This window comes from Sardina pilchardus, chromosome 10 (genome assembly GCF_963854185.1).
Source record: "Sardina pilchardus chromosome 10, fSarPil1.1, whole genome shotgun sequence".
NCBI classification, from domain to species: Eukaryota; Metazoa; Chordata; class Actinopteri; order Clupeiformes; family Clupeidae; genus Sardina; species Sardina pilchardus.
Genome location: NC_085003.1, coordinates 7,250,863 through 7,270,278, shown reverse-complemented (window position 1 = coordinate 7,270,278; position 19,416 = coordinate 7,250,863). Strand labels below are relative to the sequence as shown.

The 19,416-nt window shown below is 49.9% G+C and overlaps 1 protein-coding gene across 1 annotated transcript in view; it reads right to left on the bottom strand.

The window, feature by feature from the left end:
• Window positions 1-201: 201 nt before the first annotated feature.
• Window positions 202-19,416, bottom strand: part of LOC134093874 (PDZ domain-containing RING finger protein 4-like) — a 39,709-nt gene continuing 20,494 nt past the window's right edge. Inside the window, exons 2-10 of the mRNA XM_062547166.1 lie at window positions 14,142-14,395; window positions 12,103-12,205; window positions 8,022-8,120; window positions 5,557-5,619; window positions 3,683-3,784; window positions 2,514-2,636; window positions 1,566-1,911; window positions 1,012-1,517; window positions 202-942 (exon numbers count right to left, since the gene is read on the bottom strand). Coding sequence (XP_062403150.1) covers window positions 202-942; window positions 1,012-1,517; window positions 1,566-1,911; window positions 2,514-2,636; window positions 3,683-3,784; window positions 5,557-5,619; window positions 8,022-8,120; window positions 12,103-12,205; window positions 14,142-14,395 — 2,337 coding nt within the window. The remainder of the gene's footprint in view (window positions 943-1,011; window positions 1,518-1,565; window positions 1,912-2,513; window positions 2,637-3,682; window positions 3,785-5,556; window positions 5,620-8,021; window positions 8,121-12,102; window positions 12,206-14,141; window positions 14,396-19,416) is intronic.

Below are 19,416 nucleotides of genomic sequence, written 5' to 3'. Positions count from 1 at the left end.
ATAATACGCGAGATATGAAATGAGACAGTTATTCAAATTGTTTATAAAATGCTATTCAGGTTACAAAGTGTGAAAAATAGTTTTCTTTACTCGTCTTTTTCTCTCCACATAAAAATGCCACATTGAACGAGGCAAAGTAGATAATACCGCATGGGGTAGAGTTTGTCTTTCGCTTGTCTCTGTTTCGCTTTGTACAGTGCTCTATACAGTGGTGACGGACAGGAAGGCATTGTGGACTTTGGCTCCCTCGGGCGCCTTGGCGCCGTGGGTCATCAGTTCCTGGATGGTCATCCAGTTGTCCAGGATCTTCTTGTTGCGCTTCTTCATCATCTTGCGGTGGCTGAGCTCGATGATGCTGACCTCCTTGCGGGGCGAGCCGCCGGCAGAGGCCGGGCCCGAGCCCCCCGAGCCCTCCCCGCCGCTCTGCGGGTTCTCGCGCAGGCACTCCAGGCGGCTGCGCTGCATGAACTCCCGCCGGCGCCGCTGCTCCTTGGCCCTGAGCAGCTGGCGCTTGCGCTCCTCCTTGCTCCAGTAGCGCCCCATCTTCATCTCGCTCATGGCGTCGTCGTCCGTGGTCATCCCCCCGCCGCGCTCCTCGCTGATCTTGAGCGCGCGCTCGCGCAGCAGCCGGTCGCGCACCGGCCGCTTGGTGATGTAGCGCGTGCCGTCGCTGCGCACCTTCACCTTCCACTCCAGCTTGGGGTCCAGCGACGGCGACAGCGAGGGGTCCCGCGACGCGGCGGGCGCCTGGGGTTCGCCGGGGCACACGCCGAACAGGCTGAGCTGGCTCTGGGCGTACTCCACGGCCGAGCGCTGCTGCACCAGGTGCATGTAGCTCTGGTAGTGCCGCGCGTGCGCCGGGATGTCGGCGTGGCGGTACGGCGAGCTGTGGCTGGGCGAGAAGTAGGGGATGCGCGAGGGGCGAACGGCCGGCGGCTGGGGCTGCTGCTGCTGCGGGTGGAGGAGCAGGTGGCGCTGGTGAGCGGGCGAGGACTGGGGGTCCTCGTCGGCGGGCGGCGGCGTCTGCTCCGACTCGGACGGGTTGCTGTGGTCGGGGCTGCCGCTGGGCGCGCGGCGGGCCGGGCAGGAGGCGGACGAGGGCGAGGAGCGTCCGGCGGTGGCGGCGGTAGCGGCGGCGGCGGCGGCGGCCAGGGTGCTGCGGAGGTTGCGCTGGTTGGTCAGGCTGACCAGCCGCTGCAGCGAGTGCTCGGGCGAGCGGTCCATGGCCAGCGGCGTGCTGCGCGAGCTCTCGGCCGTGTTGTAGGCGCTCGAGCTGTTGTCCTTGTCCGACTTCTCCGGGTGCTCGTGGATGTCCGCCAGCTTGCCGCCACCGGCCGTCCCGCTGCCCCCGGCCTGGCCCTGGTGGTGCCTCCGCGGGCTGCCCCCTCCGTCCTTGACCATGGCCGGGGCCCGCGGCTCGCGCTTGCGGAGCTGGTGCGCCTGCATGATGCTCTGGCACTCCAGCTCGATGCTGCGCAGCTCCTCGTTGAGCATCCTCAGCTCGCGCTCCACCCCTCCTCCTCCAACGCCTCCTCCGCCCACACCCAAACCCCCCAGGCCTCCGCCCGGCTCCGTCAGGCTGCACTCGATGGTGCTGCTGCGGCTGTAGAACAGGTCGTACTCGCCGCTGTTGCGGATCTGGCACTTGAGCTCCAGCAGCTGCTGGAAGCGGTCGCCCTCGGCCCCGGGCTCACACCCCGCCTGCCGGCTCCCCGCGCCGGGCACCTCGGCCGGGTGGCAGGCCTCCCGCCGCTCCCGCAGGCACTGGGACAGCCGCTTCTGGATGTGGGCCAGCATCTCCTGCTCCGAGCTGACGTCGCCGCGGCCCAGGCCGCTGTCCTTGTCCCGATTGGCCGAGGAGGAGCAGGTGGCCGCGTCACCGCTGATGTCACCCTCCGGTCTCCTCCTGGGCTGCTGGGACAGAAGGCGAAACATGAGCGCGTGTGACACACACACACACACACACACTGACATCATCATGAATAAAACAAATGTCATATCCTCAGGGACTGCTTTCTATTCTCTCCATGGGTGATCTCAGGCGCACAATAGAACAATTGTGAATAACAGCGAGACGCTCTCTATTGTCTCTTTGATATTCCAAACTTTGGAATACACAGTATGTTAATATCCTCGTAAAAATTTGAATTCATAATGGGTAATGCTTGGGATTTAAAACACTCATCTCTCTCTCATACATATTCATACCTCAGAAGGCACATTTTGAAGTTGTTAAAGGATTGGGGAAAGCAAAATACGCTCAATAGATTAATTTGAACCTCTCTGCTTCTGTAGTATCCATTATTTCTAATTACTTCCTACATTTTACATTCATTTCAGCTTTAACACTCTCATGGAGCAAAAAGACAGACGACAAACTACCATCTTGAGACAGAATTGCTTGCTAATGTTTGCAAACCTCTCTGTAACTAAACAAAATTGCGCTTCTTTGTTCAATGAAGTGCTTGAGGATAAAGGCGCGTGTTTTCCCTCTCGCTGCTCCAGCCTCCTACCTGCTCTTGCAGCTTAGCAGCTCGCTCCATCTCCTCCTCCTCTCTCCTCTGCTCCTCCAGCATCTCCATCTTGAGCTCCTCCAGGAACTCACTGTGCTCGTCATCCAACCAGCCATCCTCCAGCTGCCGACAAGCCAAGGCAAGGAAAGAGAGAGAGAGAGAGAGAGAAGAAAGAGAGAGAGAAATAGAAAGACAATTAAATGTTTTGCTATTGAGGAATGCTTAATTAATAAACATCAACACCAGCTTTTAATTGCCACCGGTGACGTGCCCGCACTCGTCACCCTGACAGACGGAGACTGCCGCGGACGCGGCTCAGTGACCACCACGCCGCGCCGTCTCTCGCCTCTTGACCTTGCGCTTTAATTTCTCACATCAGCTCTTTGTCAGTGTGTCTCAAGCTCAACACAAAAAAAAAGAAATCATAATCCATATTTATAGATTCAGATTCTCCGTTGAAGACGCACTTAATTACGGCGAGAGTCCATTTACGGGCGGCAGGCCCCAGCTGGACACGCCGGCTCCAGTAGGGAGGACCGCTCCTCCGCCCGTGCCGCGCCGTGGCCCGGGGCATGGACTCACTCTAGATTAGCATGCCATTAGTTTTTATGGCTCACCGTCCGAAGTCAATTATGTTGCTGCTACATAAAAATAAAACATGACGAGGTGTGCAAGGGGGAGCTCTGGCCCTCAACCTGCTCTGCCCAGGAGGGGTGGACCGTGGAGTGCAGTGCAGTGCAGCGCCCGGCCCGGGAGGGATGGACAGTGGAATGCTGTGCCCTGACCAGGAGGGGTGGACAGTGGAGTGCAGCGCAGGTGCTGCTGCTTTTTTACGCAAATAGTAAAAATGTAAAAGTAGAAGTGAATCATGATGGCTTGGCTGCCCTCATGATTCAACAAAATGTGCACTTGTAGGAGGGAGATGTTGCCGACAGCAAGCACAGTTGTGTGTTTCTCAGCATGTTAGTGTGTGCACATGGGATGGCGAGCGTGTGAATGTCACCAGGACCTTCTGCACAGTGCATGCTACAGTATGTCTCTCTAGGCACAGTATGTATGATTGGGAAAGAAGTCTATATGTTGAGGTATGCACTCATTTTCTATGCATATGGTATACTGTATGTCCATGAATGAGCTGGAGTGACGGCTGGTGGAGGGGAATGACCCACCTGCAGCTCAGGCCTGGCCACCAGTAGCACGATGTTCCTGCTGTCCTCGCTGGCCAGCGCAGCCACTGCCTCCTCTCTGTCCTGCACGTCCTGGCCATTTATCTGTGGAGAGCACAGGGACGCGGGTCAGACAGGCACTTCACAGAGCCCCGCTCAGCGGGAGAGAGAGAGAGGGAGAGAGAGAGAGAGAGAGAGAGAGGGAGAGAGAGAGTCAAGAGAGACCTGCTGCAGCGGTAACTACAAATGTCGGTGATTATCTATTTGTGGCTTCAAAAGGAACCCAATGGCATATGCCAAGGAGGGAACAGGGAGAAACTGACATTTTTTTCCCTCTCGACTCTCTCTCTCTCTCACACACACACACACACACACACACACACACACACACACACAGACTATAACACACTGCTATTCACACTACTTTCCCTTTTTCATTTCCCAGCTTCCTGAGGTAAGTGCCCTCACTCAATTATCTACTTTGGAGAGGAGGAAAACAGCCCATTGATTACTGCTGGGATGGCACACCTTGGCCGGCGGAGACTGTCCTCCTGAAAGCTTCCTGGCAACACATATAGATCGGGCGACACAATTAACTGGCCGCTGACAGGTGGTGTTCATCTTTTTCCAGGGAGAGTAATGGGACTGTCACCGGAGGATAATATCGCCGGGTGCTGGCCGACCGGTGGACCCGACGAGCGTCCAATCAGTCACGCAGCACGCGCGCTCGTGCCAACAATTAGCTCCCGCGTTTTCAGATTATCTCCCCGTGCCACGGCCAAGGTTCTACCGATCAGATTATGGCTTCTTAAGGGACGCCTTTGCACTACAAGTGCCGCCGAATGAAGGGGCCTCGGCTACCTGTCGGTGTGAAAGAGCGCAAACATTTCATTACAGTGCCTTTCAGACACCGTCTGCTGCCAGGTGCCCTTTTACATGCCTGTGCTCAAATGCATCCTATCTTGTCTATTCTGGCCTTGGGAGCCCCTTGGAATTCTTGCGCTATTCTATCTGTGAAAAACCCGTTATTAAACATGCTCCCTGCCTGAGCCTCATCAAAACTAATGGCATATTCATTGGCTTTGCCTACCATTTAGTCCCAGTGTGCCATTCCTTGTTAAAATGGGAAACAAAGGCCGCTTTTATGACAGTAGCTGTAATTTATTCTCTCGCTTTGCATACTTGTGTCTCGTGCAACGCGCAAACCTCAGCAAGAATAACGTCTGAAACTGTCCCCACTGTTCACAACATTAGCCGGCTGAAAAACAATGCAATTTGCAGAAAATAGTCCAGAGACCGCAGGAATCTTTAAATAAGGCAACTTTTACACGTCTTCATGGCGCGCGGGTCCCAAAAGCGTGCTCACTCGAACGCCTCGGCACAACAGTCGACGCCGCCGCCACTCTCCCTCCTGCGCGCCTCTCCAGATTGGAGGCCACTATCTCTCACGAGTACAGACTACACAATCTCTCCTCGGGGTAATCTCCCCCCCCCCCCCCTCCACACACACACCCACCCCCCCGGGGTCTGCGCCCCGGAGCACCGCTCACAGTAATGATGTTGAGAAATCTTCTCCGGCTCCTCGGGGGACACATCCGCTGCACCGAGCACCTCTAAACTGGGGTCATAAAAACCCGGCAGCCCCCCCGCGGCCCCTCGGTTGCTGACTCGGAGAGTAAAACAGCCGGGGGGGAGGGAGCATTATCCCCTAACCGCCACTGAGGGGGTTTGCTTCTTCGCTTAATGTTCAGCCATTAAAAATGAATGGGGGCCCACTCGCTGCGAAGACGACGGCGGCGGTGGCCTCCGAAAATGAAGGAGGTTTTGGTGTCAGTGATAATGAGAGCAAAGGGATGGGCATTCTGGGTGTACTGCACCTGTAAAATGCGGTCCCCTTCTCGAATGCGTCCATCTCTGGCGGCAATGCTGTTTGGACCAATCTGAGAGGGAGAGAGAGAGAGAGAGAATGGAGAACATTGTGTGAATGTGTTAAGTTTTGAGATATCTTGTTGAAGTACAGTAGAGTGAAGTAGAGACAATTTTGTCACAGAACGGTGAGAAAAGATTTCTTTCTACTTTTGGCAAGAATCCATATAATAAGCAGGACAATGTGTTTGCTGTCTCTCCACTTTGTGCTGGGCCAAAGTTTTGTTCAGAACTTCACGGAGAATTACAATGCCGATGTCTTGGACAACACTCCAAGCCAACTCATGTGATCTCAAGTGGATTGAAGAAAGTGAGTGAAGCTGAGCTTTTACGATACGAATCTGACGGATGACAAAAGCCAGACAATCAGGTGTCCCCCTAGACGTCTGGCTAGACAGCAGACAGGGGGCTAGAAAATCAGATTGTTCAGGCCGCGAACCAGACATATGGCCACCCTAAGTTCAAGGGAAATTACCTTTACAAAGTAACTCTCAGGGCTATAAACAGTCAGCCTGTAAACATCTTCATATCGTAGTGGATCTAGTACAGTACATGATATCTTACATGGATATACACGTTTTCAGTGCTAACTGAAAGTCAGATAGCAGACACATGTAAGATTAATGGCTGTGGGCTGATGGTCATCTACACATACACTTGCTTTGTACAAGTATTATTAATCTGATTCAACTGGGTATTCAAATTAATTTAATCCTCTCTGGTACCAATTAACAAAATGGATGAGGTTCAGGCTAAAGTTTTCATCTTACATAGATAACAAATTCATTATAGAGTGGTGTTGCATTTTAAGAGGTTGTTTTATTTTGCTGTCTCTGATTTCCCTGGGCCATTCAGCTTTCGAAATCAGGAGCCATGATAGGCTCAGCCCACAGACAGGAAGCTGAAGCATTTGGCGCTCTTTTGTGATTAATGACACTGAGTGAAGGGGCTGGCCCATCCTTCACTGGCCAATCAATTGCTGTCTAAGGTCATTTGTTTCACTCTGTCCTATCGGAGGGGATCTCCTGAGATCACTTGGGTGTCGGAATGTTCCGTCTTCATAAACCCCAACCCTTCACCGTGCCCACTCACTTAAAGTGATGTGCTGCCAAGCTTGGAGGAGGAATCGGCAGTTTGCAGCCAAATAATGAGCCATGTGTCTGCTGCCATCCAGTCAATGGAGAGGCTTGTTTGTCTGTGGCTTCATCATTAACTGTATCTATATAACATCAACAGCGCTGCTTAGGAGATGTGGAGAAACATGCAATGGTTAAGGTAGCCTACCTCTTCCTATTCAAAGCAAATAAGGGAATCATAATATTTGAAAGTACTGTATTAACTTGGAATTTGTTATTTTCCCACTCATTTTTATGAATGCTGTTTGTTAAGTTTCCCATTCAAAGATGTCAATAGAATGGCAGGATGCTGTAACTAAAGCAACAGTCCGTGCAGCGACGGCATATTAAAAAGCCCATAACCGCCCATTCATGGCAAATATCAATATGCTGAGCATGTCCCAGTAGCCAGCATTGTGCCGCTCAGCACTCATTCGGCTGACTGGGAGAGCAGGCGAGGGTGGATTGAGGACAGCACTCTGTGTTTTTGACAAGTGAAAGAGGAGACTCTTAGACGGATCGCACACAGCCGAGAAAAGCGGTCATCAAAACATTTTCATTATTCATCATCAGTGCACGATATAATGAGTGTTGCTACTTATGAGGAGGCTGGTTTCAATCTTAATATTTTCCCTCTTAATATTCTTCCCCATGGAAAAACACATATTTTCAAACACATACATATTCATGCAAGTATCTGGTAATGCTGAAGAAAATGAAATCAAATGCAAAACATATCTAGTCATATTCCAGTACAGTGACGACATGTATTTGAAAACCGTCAAAATGGCACATTGACACATCAAAGCTCAGCGTTCAGTTACATTATGAGGAAGCAGATGTGTTCATCATTCTAAGCTACTCCTTTTCTTAACACACCACTCTGACTGACTGGCTCTGTCTGAAGACTACATCAAAAGAACCAGAGAAAAACCCTGGCTGACGGAAATACAACACGCAAGCATACAATTTTAATGAGGGGAATTACCATTTGATTTCATCAGTGCTACTAAAAATAGCATTACTGGCGAGGGCTTTTGTTTGTAAACTTCTGCATTTCAGAAGCATTTCATGGACATTTACATATTTAATGCTCTTGGCATGAGGGGCCACCCTCCAAGCAAGACACACAGACACTAATTGACACTTTGAGGCTGACAATAAATATATATGCTTTGAGGTAGACTTTAACTATTTTTGTCTGTCAAAGACTCCATCATAATCACAACATCCTAACCATCTTCTCTAATGATCCTAGAGTCCTGTGGTGTAGGCAGTGGATCTGCGTGGGAGTTTCTCACCTCGCTGACGTAGATAGCGTTGTCGTCCTCGTCATCGGTTCTGTAGCACAGCGTCAGGCCCAGCTTCTCCTGACTGATCAGCCGACACAGCTCCACCTCCTACACACACACACACACACACACACACACACACACAAACTCTTACCACGCAGTTCGCGAGACGTCAGGGCAGAGAATGGCTTAGAAACAAAATGATCCCATTAATGCCCTTTTAATGAACCCCGCTTTTGCACTTTTAATGTGCTAGTTGGTGTTTTAATTGTAGCCGGTAACTGCGGTGAATACCAACAAGCCCTAAGGTAGTACACCTGCTAATGCTGTAACTTTGCAGGTACTTTGATAACTTGATTCAACTTTTGGGCATTTCCATTGGCTGTCTAATTAAAATGCATGCTTATTCTGTAAATACGTCCGTAATTATGCTAATAGTCACTGATTTAATTCGGTCAGCGGGCCCTCTCTGCAGTAACCAAAGAAAACACCCATGAAATATTCATCAGCTGTCCCCGAATGGAGCTTAGGGGCTTTGCGAGATTTGTTTTGAATGCGGAGTTAAACTCTATTATGCATTGCCGGCTGGATTATAACTCGGTGTGCGGTGTGATCACACTTCGGGTCATTCCTGACATCTCAAAATAATAGAAAATGTGCCACAGGGCTGCTATCTTGACACAAAGGTGGAAGTCGCATGCTACGCTAGCAAAAATATCAGCAGCCCAATCAGCTTGGCTGGAGATGGCTGACACAATGAGAGCTTTAAACAAAAAAAAAATAGAGGTGTTGGTTTCCACACATTGGGAGGCGTGCGTGGCTCCTTCACAGGCATGTCTGGGCCCGTGGCTGCTGGGCAGGTTGGGGCCTGGACTGGGGGAACCCTGACAGGCCTCTCGGGGAGAGAGAGAGAGATGGACAAAGCCATCTCCTTGGTGGCATCTGCGGGCCGGCTGGTTACACATGTCAGGCGAGGAGAACAGGATCAGGAAAGAAGAGGAAGGTGGAAAAGACAGGCTAACCAGACTGAGGGACCAGGCCACCTGGTGTCTCCTGCCATCGGGTGGGGTGGGGTGGGGTGGGGTGGGGTGGGGTGTGTGTGTGTGTGTGTGTGTAGGGGGGTTAGGGTTGGGGGGGGGGGTGTGTGTATGTGTGGGGGGCGATCGGGTGGGGTGGGGTGAAGTGTGTGTGTGTGTGTGTGTATCAAACAGCACTGGACCAGTCCTGGTCCACTGACTCGTGGGTAATTTACTCTGTGGGCTGGGAGCTAGGAAAGGGGGACAAACACCAAGAACAGGAAGAAAGTAGAGGGGGGAAACCCACGCTGTCAGGCTTTTCTCCTCTTGTAGTTTTTTTTTTGACACACTCCACCTGACAAGCCCTCAGATCTTTAATTGAGTGTGTGTGTGGAGGTACAGTAGCGTGAGCTCAGGCCTGTCACAGCCAATCTCCAGGATGAGGCAGCGTAGGCACACACACACACACACACACACACACACACACACACACACACACACACACACACACACAAAGGTGAAGTAGACGGACACAGTTGAGGCAAAACTGCAGCCACACCGCCAACACCATCACTGACATCACAAACAACACCTCAAACAACAAGATGAAACCGAGCCACAGTGAAAGCCTGCTTGAAGAAAAGCATCAAGGCATAATCACCACTTTATTCTCTGTTGATGTTTATCATATCCGTATTAATTGAATTGAATATGATAACAACAATTGCAGATGGTGAACAGCTGGCTATTTAAAATGACAATATACTGCAGTCAAAAAATACAAGTCTTTACGATGGAGAGGCAATTCACTGCCTTGGAAAGTCTGGACGGCAGATATTATTACAGAGCAATTAGCAATGCAAACAAATGGCAGCAACAGAGCAGCCAAGAAAATCTAGGCTCAAAGAGAGGGAGTCTTATTTCCGGCTTTATTCCTTGAGTGTTGGGTATGAATATATTACTAGTTGCTCAACGCTGATGAAGTATCTTGATTAGCTCGAGCTCTCTACAGTCTATCTGACATGCTCAACATCTTCTCTCTCTCTCTCTGCGGCAGACAGGAGCTGTTAAAGCTGAATCTCTGGCTGCCTGCAACCACCACCTCTCTCCCTAACCCCCCCACCCCCACCCCCACCCCCACCCCCCACCAGATATTCCATTTTACGGGCGAGCTCTCGGCCTCTCAGGCGGGAGATTGCATCGGCAGCACGCGAGCGGAGGCTGACAGTAAATTAACGACTGCGATGGCGTGATTAGCCAAGATGGCCGCCCACCGCCAGTGCGAGCGGGATACTGTCATAATAATCGTGCCTTTGATTGCCGGTAATTGAAAAAGCAGCCTCAAAAGAGAGACTGTGGATAATGACGGGGGGAGGCAGAGCCATTGTACGACCGTGCTGATACACACATGCACACACACACACAAACAACAAAAAAAAAACACTTGAAGTGGATGGAGAGACATTCAGTGATGAAGTAAGCCTTTGATAGCAGTCACATGTGACAGCTCCTGGAACAGCTCAGTACACCTCCATTGGAGCTTCACATAATTAAAGGAAGTAAGTGAATGTAGGCTTTCCCATAGCATCAAAATGGTGACAATGAAGTGATTTTAGCGTTAGCGGTGGCGCTCTCCTCCGCTCTCCTTTCATCTCGTCTTGACAATTCCTCCCCTCCCCTCATGTCAGTTTGCATAGCCCGCGCTCTGTGGGAATGCTGGGAGGGCGCAATTGACATACAGTAAATGGAGTCGTGTTGAAGGGGGTTGGGGGTGGTGGCAGGAAGCACAGGCCCTCCATGCATGAAATAAAAAGAGCAAACACAATGTAACGAGATTAGTTAATAGAAATGAGGCATGCAGCGCCTCCGTTTAATATATCACACTGGCGCCGACTTAATGCCGGGCCTACGCCACAGACGCAGGCGGATGTGCACATCTCCGCAGGAGGAGAGAGGAGCGCGAGGGCGCCCCGGCAGAGGGGAAATTCACATGGAACAAAAGCGAGAGGAGAAGGAGGTAATCACCACACATCCGTCACCAAAACGGGGCCCGTTACAGTGTGAGCCTGCTCTTCAATGGCTCGGAAATAAAGGATATCGGTGTTTGGCCTCTGGTGCAGGCAGCCGCACACTGAGCGGATTTACCCCGAGTGTCAGTTTATCATCCACCGCAGCCTAATCTGCATCTTGGGGAGTAGTGGTGGAGGTGGTGGAGGTGGTGGAGGTGGGGGTGGTGGAGGTGGGGGCTGGGGTGTGGAGAGAGAGAGAGAGAGAGAAAGAGGGAGAGAGAGAGAGCCGACTATGCCGACTAATGATATCATCTGTCAGAGTAACCCCGTGCCAGCATCGGCATCGGTGAGTTAGCTCGGCGCAAATGAAGATGCAAGCGGGGAATCATTCCGCCGGGCGTCCCAGAGGAGTCCCATTGTTCATCTTCCCAACGGTGCCTCTTGCACCTTCACAGGCCCCCGAAGGGAGAGGGGCGCTCCCGTGATGGATGGACTCTGCCTTGATGGACTGTCTCCGCGGTGACGAGCCCCTGGATGATAAGTGATATCAGCGCGGCTTAATTGATGATATCGTCATATGAAACAAGCCAATCGATATGCCGAGGGCAAACAAAGGGGATGGCGTCTTCACCAGAGCAGGGTGGCCCGCTGGTAAGCGAGCCCTCGGCTCACCTCGCCACACCTCGCCGTGCCACGCCACGCCACCACTTCACAAATTTGCTCGGCGCTGGTGTCGAGTCCTGCCCGTGACCCGCCATCCGTCAGCCACAGCCTTTGGGGACAGGCCTGTGGAGTCCATTATAGGCAGGAGCCCTCTCCACGTGCAGGGGGGGAGATGTCCATTATGTGGAGCCACGTGGAGGGGGATGTCAAGCGTTATTAATAAAGCTGACAGAGGGGGGCCAGAGGAGAGGAGAGCAGAGGAGAGGAGAGGAGAGGAGAGGAGAGGAGAGGAGAGGGGGATAAGAGAGGAGAGGAGAGGAGAGGAAAGGAGAGGAGAGGGGGAGATGAGGAGAGGAGAGGAGAGGGGGAGAGGGTTGGGGGAAGTGGCTGCTGGAGTCGTACCTCGTACTCAAAGTCATCCGTCCTCTCGACGTCCGCCGCCATGTTGGAGAGGTACTCAGAGCCATCGTAGTACTCCTGTTCCATGGTGTGGAGAGACTGGCAACTGTGAGGAGAGATGGAGATGGGGGCAGGGAAGAGAGAGAGAGAGAAAGGGAGAGAGAGAGTGAGAGAGAGGGAGGGAGAGAGGGAGGACGGATGATGAAAGATAGTGATGGACAGTGATGATTTAGAAGACTGTTCCTCATCATCCCACTTTCTATTTGTTCTCGTACCTGCCACACACACACACACACACACACACACACACACACACACACACGCGCACACACACACACACACACACACACACACACACACACACAAATAGACAAAAACCACAGACAAACAAACATATGCAGACACACCCACACGGTATAAAGAATAAAGGATCTGTCATGTGCCTTCAAGAATGATGTCATGAGGGTGATCAAACCATGTCTGATTAATCGCTGAACCGCCTCGCTGAAGATTTTTTTTCTAATCTTCTGAAGACCACATGGCCATTGTTTTCACCCACCAATGAATCCTGCCTTTACTGAGAGAATATGATCTATTGTTTATGAATCTCAAGCAGAGGAGAGAATAATCCCTGATGTGCATTATGCTGACATTGTGGCATATAAAGGCAATTCTTTTTTCGCAACCCGCCCAAAGAGGGCTGCCTATCAGTGAGTGAAAGTATGCGCTCTGCTGAAAACAACATATGGGTTTATATGACTTGAAAAATAACCCAGTCCACCAATAAAGCTGGTCGTGTAAATGTCAAAATGGTTTATTTTTTGGGGCTACAATATGGCATATTATGCTTTCTTCGGGACACGTGGGTCTAAATAGAATACAATTACATAGTTTTATGATCTGTGCTCCAACAAGGGGAACGACTGACATTTGTTGCAACTATAAAACGAGCCCTATCTTGGCTGTGGCACCTGAACACAGATGAAGACACAAAAATGTGTGTGTTTTATGGGACACGTTGATTACATTTGTTTCTGGCCCTCGGGCTAAGAGTATATTTCCAAAGAATGGAGCGCCATGTTGGTTCTTTTTATTAGTCAATTCGATTTTAATCACCCTGTAAACCCTCTGTTAAGCCAAATGGTTATGCCAAACGGCAACAATTAAGACGTCCCTGGGATGGGTTCGGAGATTGAAAAATAAAAACCGCTAGACATTACCTCCAAATACAGCGCTTAGCCTTAGGCCTGGAGGAATGTTACTCCTAGGTTAAATTTAATTTTGTTTGATCCAAACCTATTAAAGGTTTGAAGTGTTTAAGAATATCCAACACAATTGGGTCAAAGATGAAAGCATACTGTCAACCAAACAGATAGAAGCCACCGGTGGATATTCCATTCAGGTGGACAAGTGACACATTTTAAACAATTAATTATTTGTGGGTCACAGTATGCTTTTAATTACCCACTTACAATACTCCCGTTCCGTGCGATAGTCTCAATTAACTTCACAGCTTCAGCTAGGAAATCCTCTGCATATCTAATGTCGTCTTGCTGACATCCCCTGGGCTGAAACCCACTTATTTCTCATGCTAAACTTTATCTTGTTCACAGTTTGCCTCTCCTTTGAGATAGATTGGAGAACATGCATAACTGTAGCTCAAAAAAAAAGAAAAGAGAAGAAAAGAGGAGAAAAAAGGGGGAGAAAACAAAGGAGTGCTTCAGCTTTCTTTGTTGTTTTCCAAGAATCCCCAGGATGGTGCCTGAAGCCTTTTTTAAATTATGTGTGCCTATTTCAAGAGTCTACGACTTTGTGCATGATTTCAAGGATTGGGGAATTACATACAATATTCATTTTCAAGACTGGGGAATTGCTTACATGTTCAGTTCTCAGGTCTGAAGTCACATAGCAGTGCTTTGTGTTACATTCTAATGCAAGTTCAGAATGCCTCATGTAGTCAGATGTTAGAAGCGGCGAGCCAACCGAGTTTGTGTTTCACAGAAGCGGGGGATTGATCTGTAGTGGACTGTAGTGGACTGTACCTGTCGGAGAGCAGGAAGGGGCAGATGTCAGGCACGGGCGGTGTGGACGGGCGAAGCTTGGCCAGAGCCATGATGTGCTCGAACGTGATCTCCGTCTGCGTGCACACGTCCACCAGCTGGGCGTCCTGAGCGGGCCCGTGGGGCCGTGCCACGGGGTTCCGCCGCAGGACCTGCACCACGATGGGGTCCTTGGCACTGCGGAAGGCCTCCACCGCCTCCTCATGGCTGGCGCGAGACAGGTCCTTCCCATTCACCTGCCAGGAGGGGAGAGAATTTAGGCCACTCATGGATGACTCGGGGCCTAATGACCTGGATTAACAAAGAGCTGTGAGCAGAGGCTATGACAAAAAACAATAGATTCAAGTGCTTATATTACATTATAAATGGGTAAACACTTCACTTAAAAGGTAAACACTTCAGATCCAGTGCTGTTTGTTTATTAAAGTTTGTCATGTATTACGACAACACACAAACACTTGTGTCTTCAAAAGTGTTGTGAACTTGTATTATGTGTGCAGATGAAAATGCATTATCATAACAACCTTAAGACATTTGAGGATGCACCAATAACATATCATGAATATATTAATAGAAAACCAAATTTCAAACTTGCGGAAGCAGAAAACAAAATTATTTTCAATTCATGTCACCGCATAGGGATTTAAATTACTGAAGGGTAAAAGAGCCTCTATGACACGGTCAATTGAATTCAAGGGTACATGCCAGAGATGATAGCCTCCACCAAATGTGTATTAAGCAGCCCTCGCAGGCTACATCTAACTCAGTTAGCCGCTAATTGACAATTAGGTGCCTGAAGTGAGCAGAACAGATCAGCAGAACTGCATGATAGGTGCCTGTTAGCGCTGCATACAAAACACTACTGGTCCACATCAACAAAATGAACAATTAAAAAGACAACAAATTAAAAAAAGAGTTCTCTGGCGTTATATCAATAGAGAAAAATGACAAACGTGATCATAGAATAGGGATCTGAGTCAGGACGGATGTCAATGATTCATGCATGAAGAGAGCCACTCTCATCAGTTCTGAAAGGGCACTGAGTATCTATGCACAGAACAAAAGCTGTCTTAAGCCCCCCGTCCCCCCACCGTGTCCCCTGGGTCCAGTTTGACTTTACGGAGGTTCATTATGAAGAGTGGGGTTCACATGGCTTTGCCCCCACAGGGGAATACCCCAGCCATGTGATGACTTCCTCTGACACTTCCCCGTCAGATCTCCGGCTCAAAGGGATGATGTCTGCTTCATTGCAACAGACCTGCTTGCATTAGTAGTTCTGGCAAATTCATCCTTGCGCTACACTCTTGTACTAAAATGCTCTGTGCACACCAAGCACAGCGTGTTAAGTCTACTTTACTTAATAAACACATCCAATACAGCACATTCGGCACATTATAGGGACACGGAGAAAATGTAGCTCAATAATGCATAAAATACCTAATGAGACATATTGAAGGATAAGAACCGAACGATGGGCTGCAAAAGACTAAATGCTACGGCAGAATCTGCATCATCATCATCTTCGACGGTTAGTTGGACAGAGTGCAACATTCTATTTGCTGACAAAATTTAATTTCTCTCTGCTGCGGCTGGCATGCCAATGGAGCAAGTCTCTGGTTCATTTAGCCCAGTAATTGGATGGGCGAAGGAACAATAGGCATGGAATACTCCAGTGAATGGGCGTTGGTGTAATGCCGCAATAGGACGATAATCATCTGGTTTCTAAATCTGGTCAAGCTTGCACAATTCTCTGACAGAGCTTTTGATATACGGCCTCACCTGGGCCAGCGCGTTAGCTGGGGGAGGAAGCCATTACTTCATTTCCTTAGTGTTTTAATGACCCGTGCACTTGGTGCTGCCTGCTGTATCCTCCTCCTCCAGCCACTGCTGGCTGCACAGGCCTGAGAGATGAGCACAGTGGCCTCTGCTACCCAGTCTCTCTGTACAGCACGGCGACCCATATGATGGGTACTTTATATGATGCTTCCTTCACATAGCCACATAAATATCTGAGGACTGCACTACATCTCCTGAGAAAAGAGAGGGCTTCCCTTTACATAATACACTGTCACTCTGAAACTCATCCCGCTTGGTGTCGTCGTGTCAAGACCATGATTCCCCAAGACAGCGGCAGAAAAAGTGAAGAAACGCCGCGGCTTGTCGCTCGGCCTGTGCGCTCAAGGCAGACGTGATTGAGCCGGAGCGCTACCTTGAGAATACGACGACTTTTTGGAGCACAAAGCCGACAATAAATAACCCGCCACGCGGAGCGGCAATCCTGGGATGCCTCCGCGCCGAAGTGACCTTTGTGAAAGGCGCGGTAACATTAATCACCTGAGAGATAAAGTAGGTCGACAGTCCGGCACGGAGGCTCTCGCGTCGCGCCAAAAGCGAGCGCCGCGCCGTCCCCAAGGCCTGGCACTGCACAAACACCTGCCACCAGCCAGCATTGAAATGTATTGCGACAATCCGCGCCGGTGCCTCGCTGGGGTATAAATACTGTAATTAGCTTCTGCAATCATTTTGAAGCGAAGAATCACTCCGGCTCTCTTAGGCCACAAAACAGCCTCCTGGAGAACTGAGATTGCAGACAAAAGGACCGGAGCGAGACAAATGGGACAGCCTATTGCCTATGACAGCCCAGCAAACAAAAAAGATCAAATTTACACTGCAGTCTGAAGCTCTCCCTCGCTGTCTTTCTGCCTGTCTCTCTCTCTCTCTCCCTCGCTCTCTTTCTGTCTGACTCTCTCTCTCTCCCTCGCTCTCTGTTTGTTTGTCTCTCTCTCTCTCTCTCTCTCCCTCGCTCTCTGTCTGTTTGTCTCTCTCTCTCTCTCTCCCTCACTCTCTTTCTGTCTGACTCTCTCTCTCTCCCTCGCTCTCTGTCTGTTTGTCTCTCTCTCTCTCTCTCTCTCTCTCCCTCTGGCCTGGTGGCTGCCTCTATCCTCCCATTGTCCAATGGACACACACGATAAAAAGGAATGATCTACTTGAAGAAGAAAGAGGATATTTGTCCCATTGTTTAGACGAGTGCCAGATGGACCAATTAATCCCTACTGAGAGTGTGAATATTACCCAGCCATGCTGCGTTCCATTCTGCACCGCGCTCCGCTCGCTCTACTGCTGAACGCTTCCCTAGCTGCATCCTGCTACCTGCTGCAGATCCTCGTCTAATGACGTTGTGCTGGTGGGTTGATGAATACACGCATTATCATCAAACAGCTGGGATTGGATGGGGAGGTGAGAAAGCCGACTGGAGCTAATGTAATATGTTTTTGGCAAATAATAGCAGTAACACATCTCAGTCACACCTTCAATTCTGTTACAGTCAAAACTGAAATGTTTGAAAGAAGAGCACGAAAACAAGATAATCCATTTGTATGACACGAGACAAAACCCCATTTGCATTCATTCGGTAGAAAATGAATTTCTACCAACAAAGCATTGTGAATGAATGGCACATACCCAAGTTCATGTCCAAACCATTACACACACACACACATACACACACACACACACACACACACACACACACACACAATAAGACACTAATAAACAATAAACAGCTGACAAAACAGATTGGGGAAAAAAGGGAACATTGAGTAAAAATACCACCGTGAGCCTAACCTGTGCCCATGGGGCTAGCTATATATTTGGCTACAGACCGTTGTTCCATCGAGGAAATGTCAGTTCAGTGTTATAGATGGTAAAGAGAATGTGTGAAGGAGCTACATCTGCTTGTGTTTGTACATCAATACACGGCAGCTGTGCGAGGGGGAGAGAGCATTGTTTTGAAACCAACTCCCTTGAGAAGACTTGCAGCCTATTGCGCATACATACACAGAACAAAAGGCAGCCTCTGTATATCTCAGTGCTAAAGGCAAAGATGTCAGACAGGGAAATGTCACCAGGCCTGGTTTTCTCCAGACATACAGCATGAAATTCATAATATATTGTTGCATAAATAAATAAATAAATATAATAGCACCAGAGACCATTATGAGAAGACTTTCCACACACTTCATGAAACAATGTCTGCAGTGGAAGGGAAATCTTCTAGAGAGATGACCAGATGACACACTCAGAAGACGAGATGAGATACATGAAAGGGCTCTCGGACGGGTCACAAATTGAAACGTGTCAGGCAAGCGCACCGAGGCATCTGACCCCATCTGTGTCAAGTGCAGGTTTCTCATTGATCTGAGACGCCGGGCAATTCCTGCACGGAGAGGAGAACATGGGCAATGTGCACTGGAGTGGCTGGCAGAGGAAGTGGCGTAATCCAGCGGAGGATTTCAGCCCCAGCGTGAGGGAAGGAGGCGACTTTATTCGCGGCACTCTGATCCTCTCCTCAGGCTCCTTTCTCCAGCAGGCAGCCAAGCATTACCTCTCAGCTGGGGTGGAATCGAGTACACGTGCACTCACACACATACTAACACACACACACACACACACACACACACACACACACACACACACACACACACACACACACGCTGCCGATGATTGATGCGCCACAGTAAATGCGGATGGCTGCTATGTAAAAAGAATATTGCTCCTGGCGAAAAGACGCTAACACGTCATTAGCATTAAATTAACTGCTCGTGCCGCTTTACATACAGTATGTTTTTTTTATGAGCGCCGAAATGTGCATCAACAGTGCTTTGTTTGGTCATTTAAAAGATGGCCTGCGTCTGGGTATCTCCAACGGAAACTGCCAATCCGTTAGTACAGTATGTCATAAAGCGTAAAGTATATTTCGCAATATTGTTTCCGTGCAATGACTCTTCAGGTCGTTTCTCATCATGGGTTTAGTGGAGGCAGCGGTGGTCTCCTCCGGCGATGATGATGGAATCTGAATCCCCGCTTACCACCTGCCGGCAGTGACGGAGCGAGCACGTCACCCGGTGTGCAATAAGGCAAATGGGGTAGAAATGTAAACAGAAAGCAAAAACATGTACTCAACCGCTTTGACCTTAACTCAAGCACGAAACTCCCGCAGTGTGACTGACAGGTGCGGAGAGGCTCTACGCTCGGGGGGCCGGGTGTGGGGATGTAGGTCAGGGGACCCCCCTGAGCAGGGCTCTCAGGGATGCTGATTGCACCCCCTCCACCCCCCCCTCCCATCTCAGCCCAAAACTCCAGCTGAGCCGCAGGTGAGTGACGAGAGTCGAAGAGAAGAGAAAAACAGAGGAGAGGAGAGGAGAAGAGAAGATGACAGGAGAGGAGAAGAGAGGAGAGGAGAGGAGAGGAGAGGAGA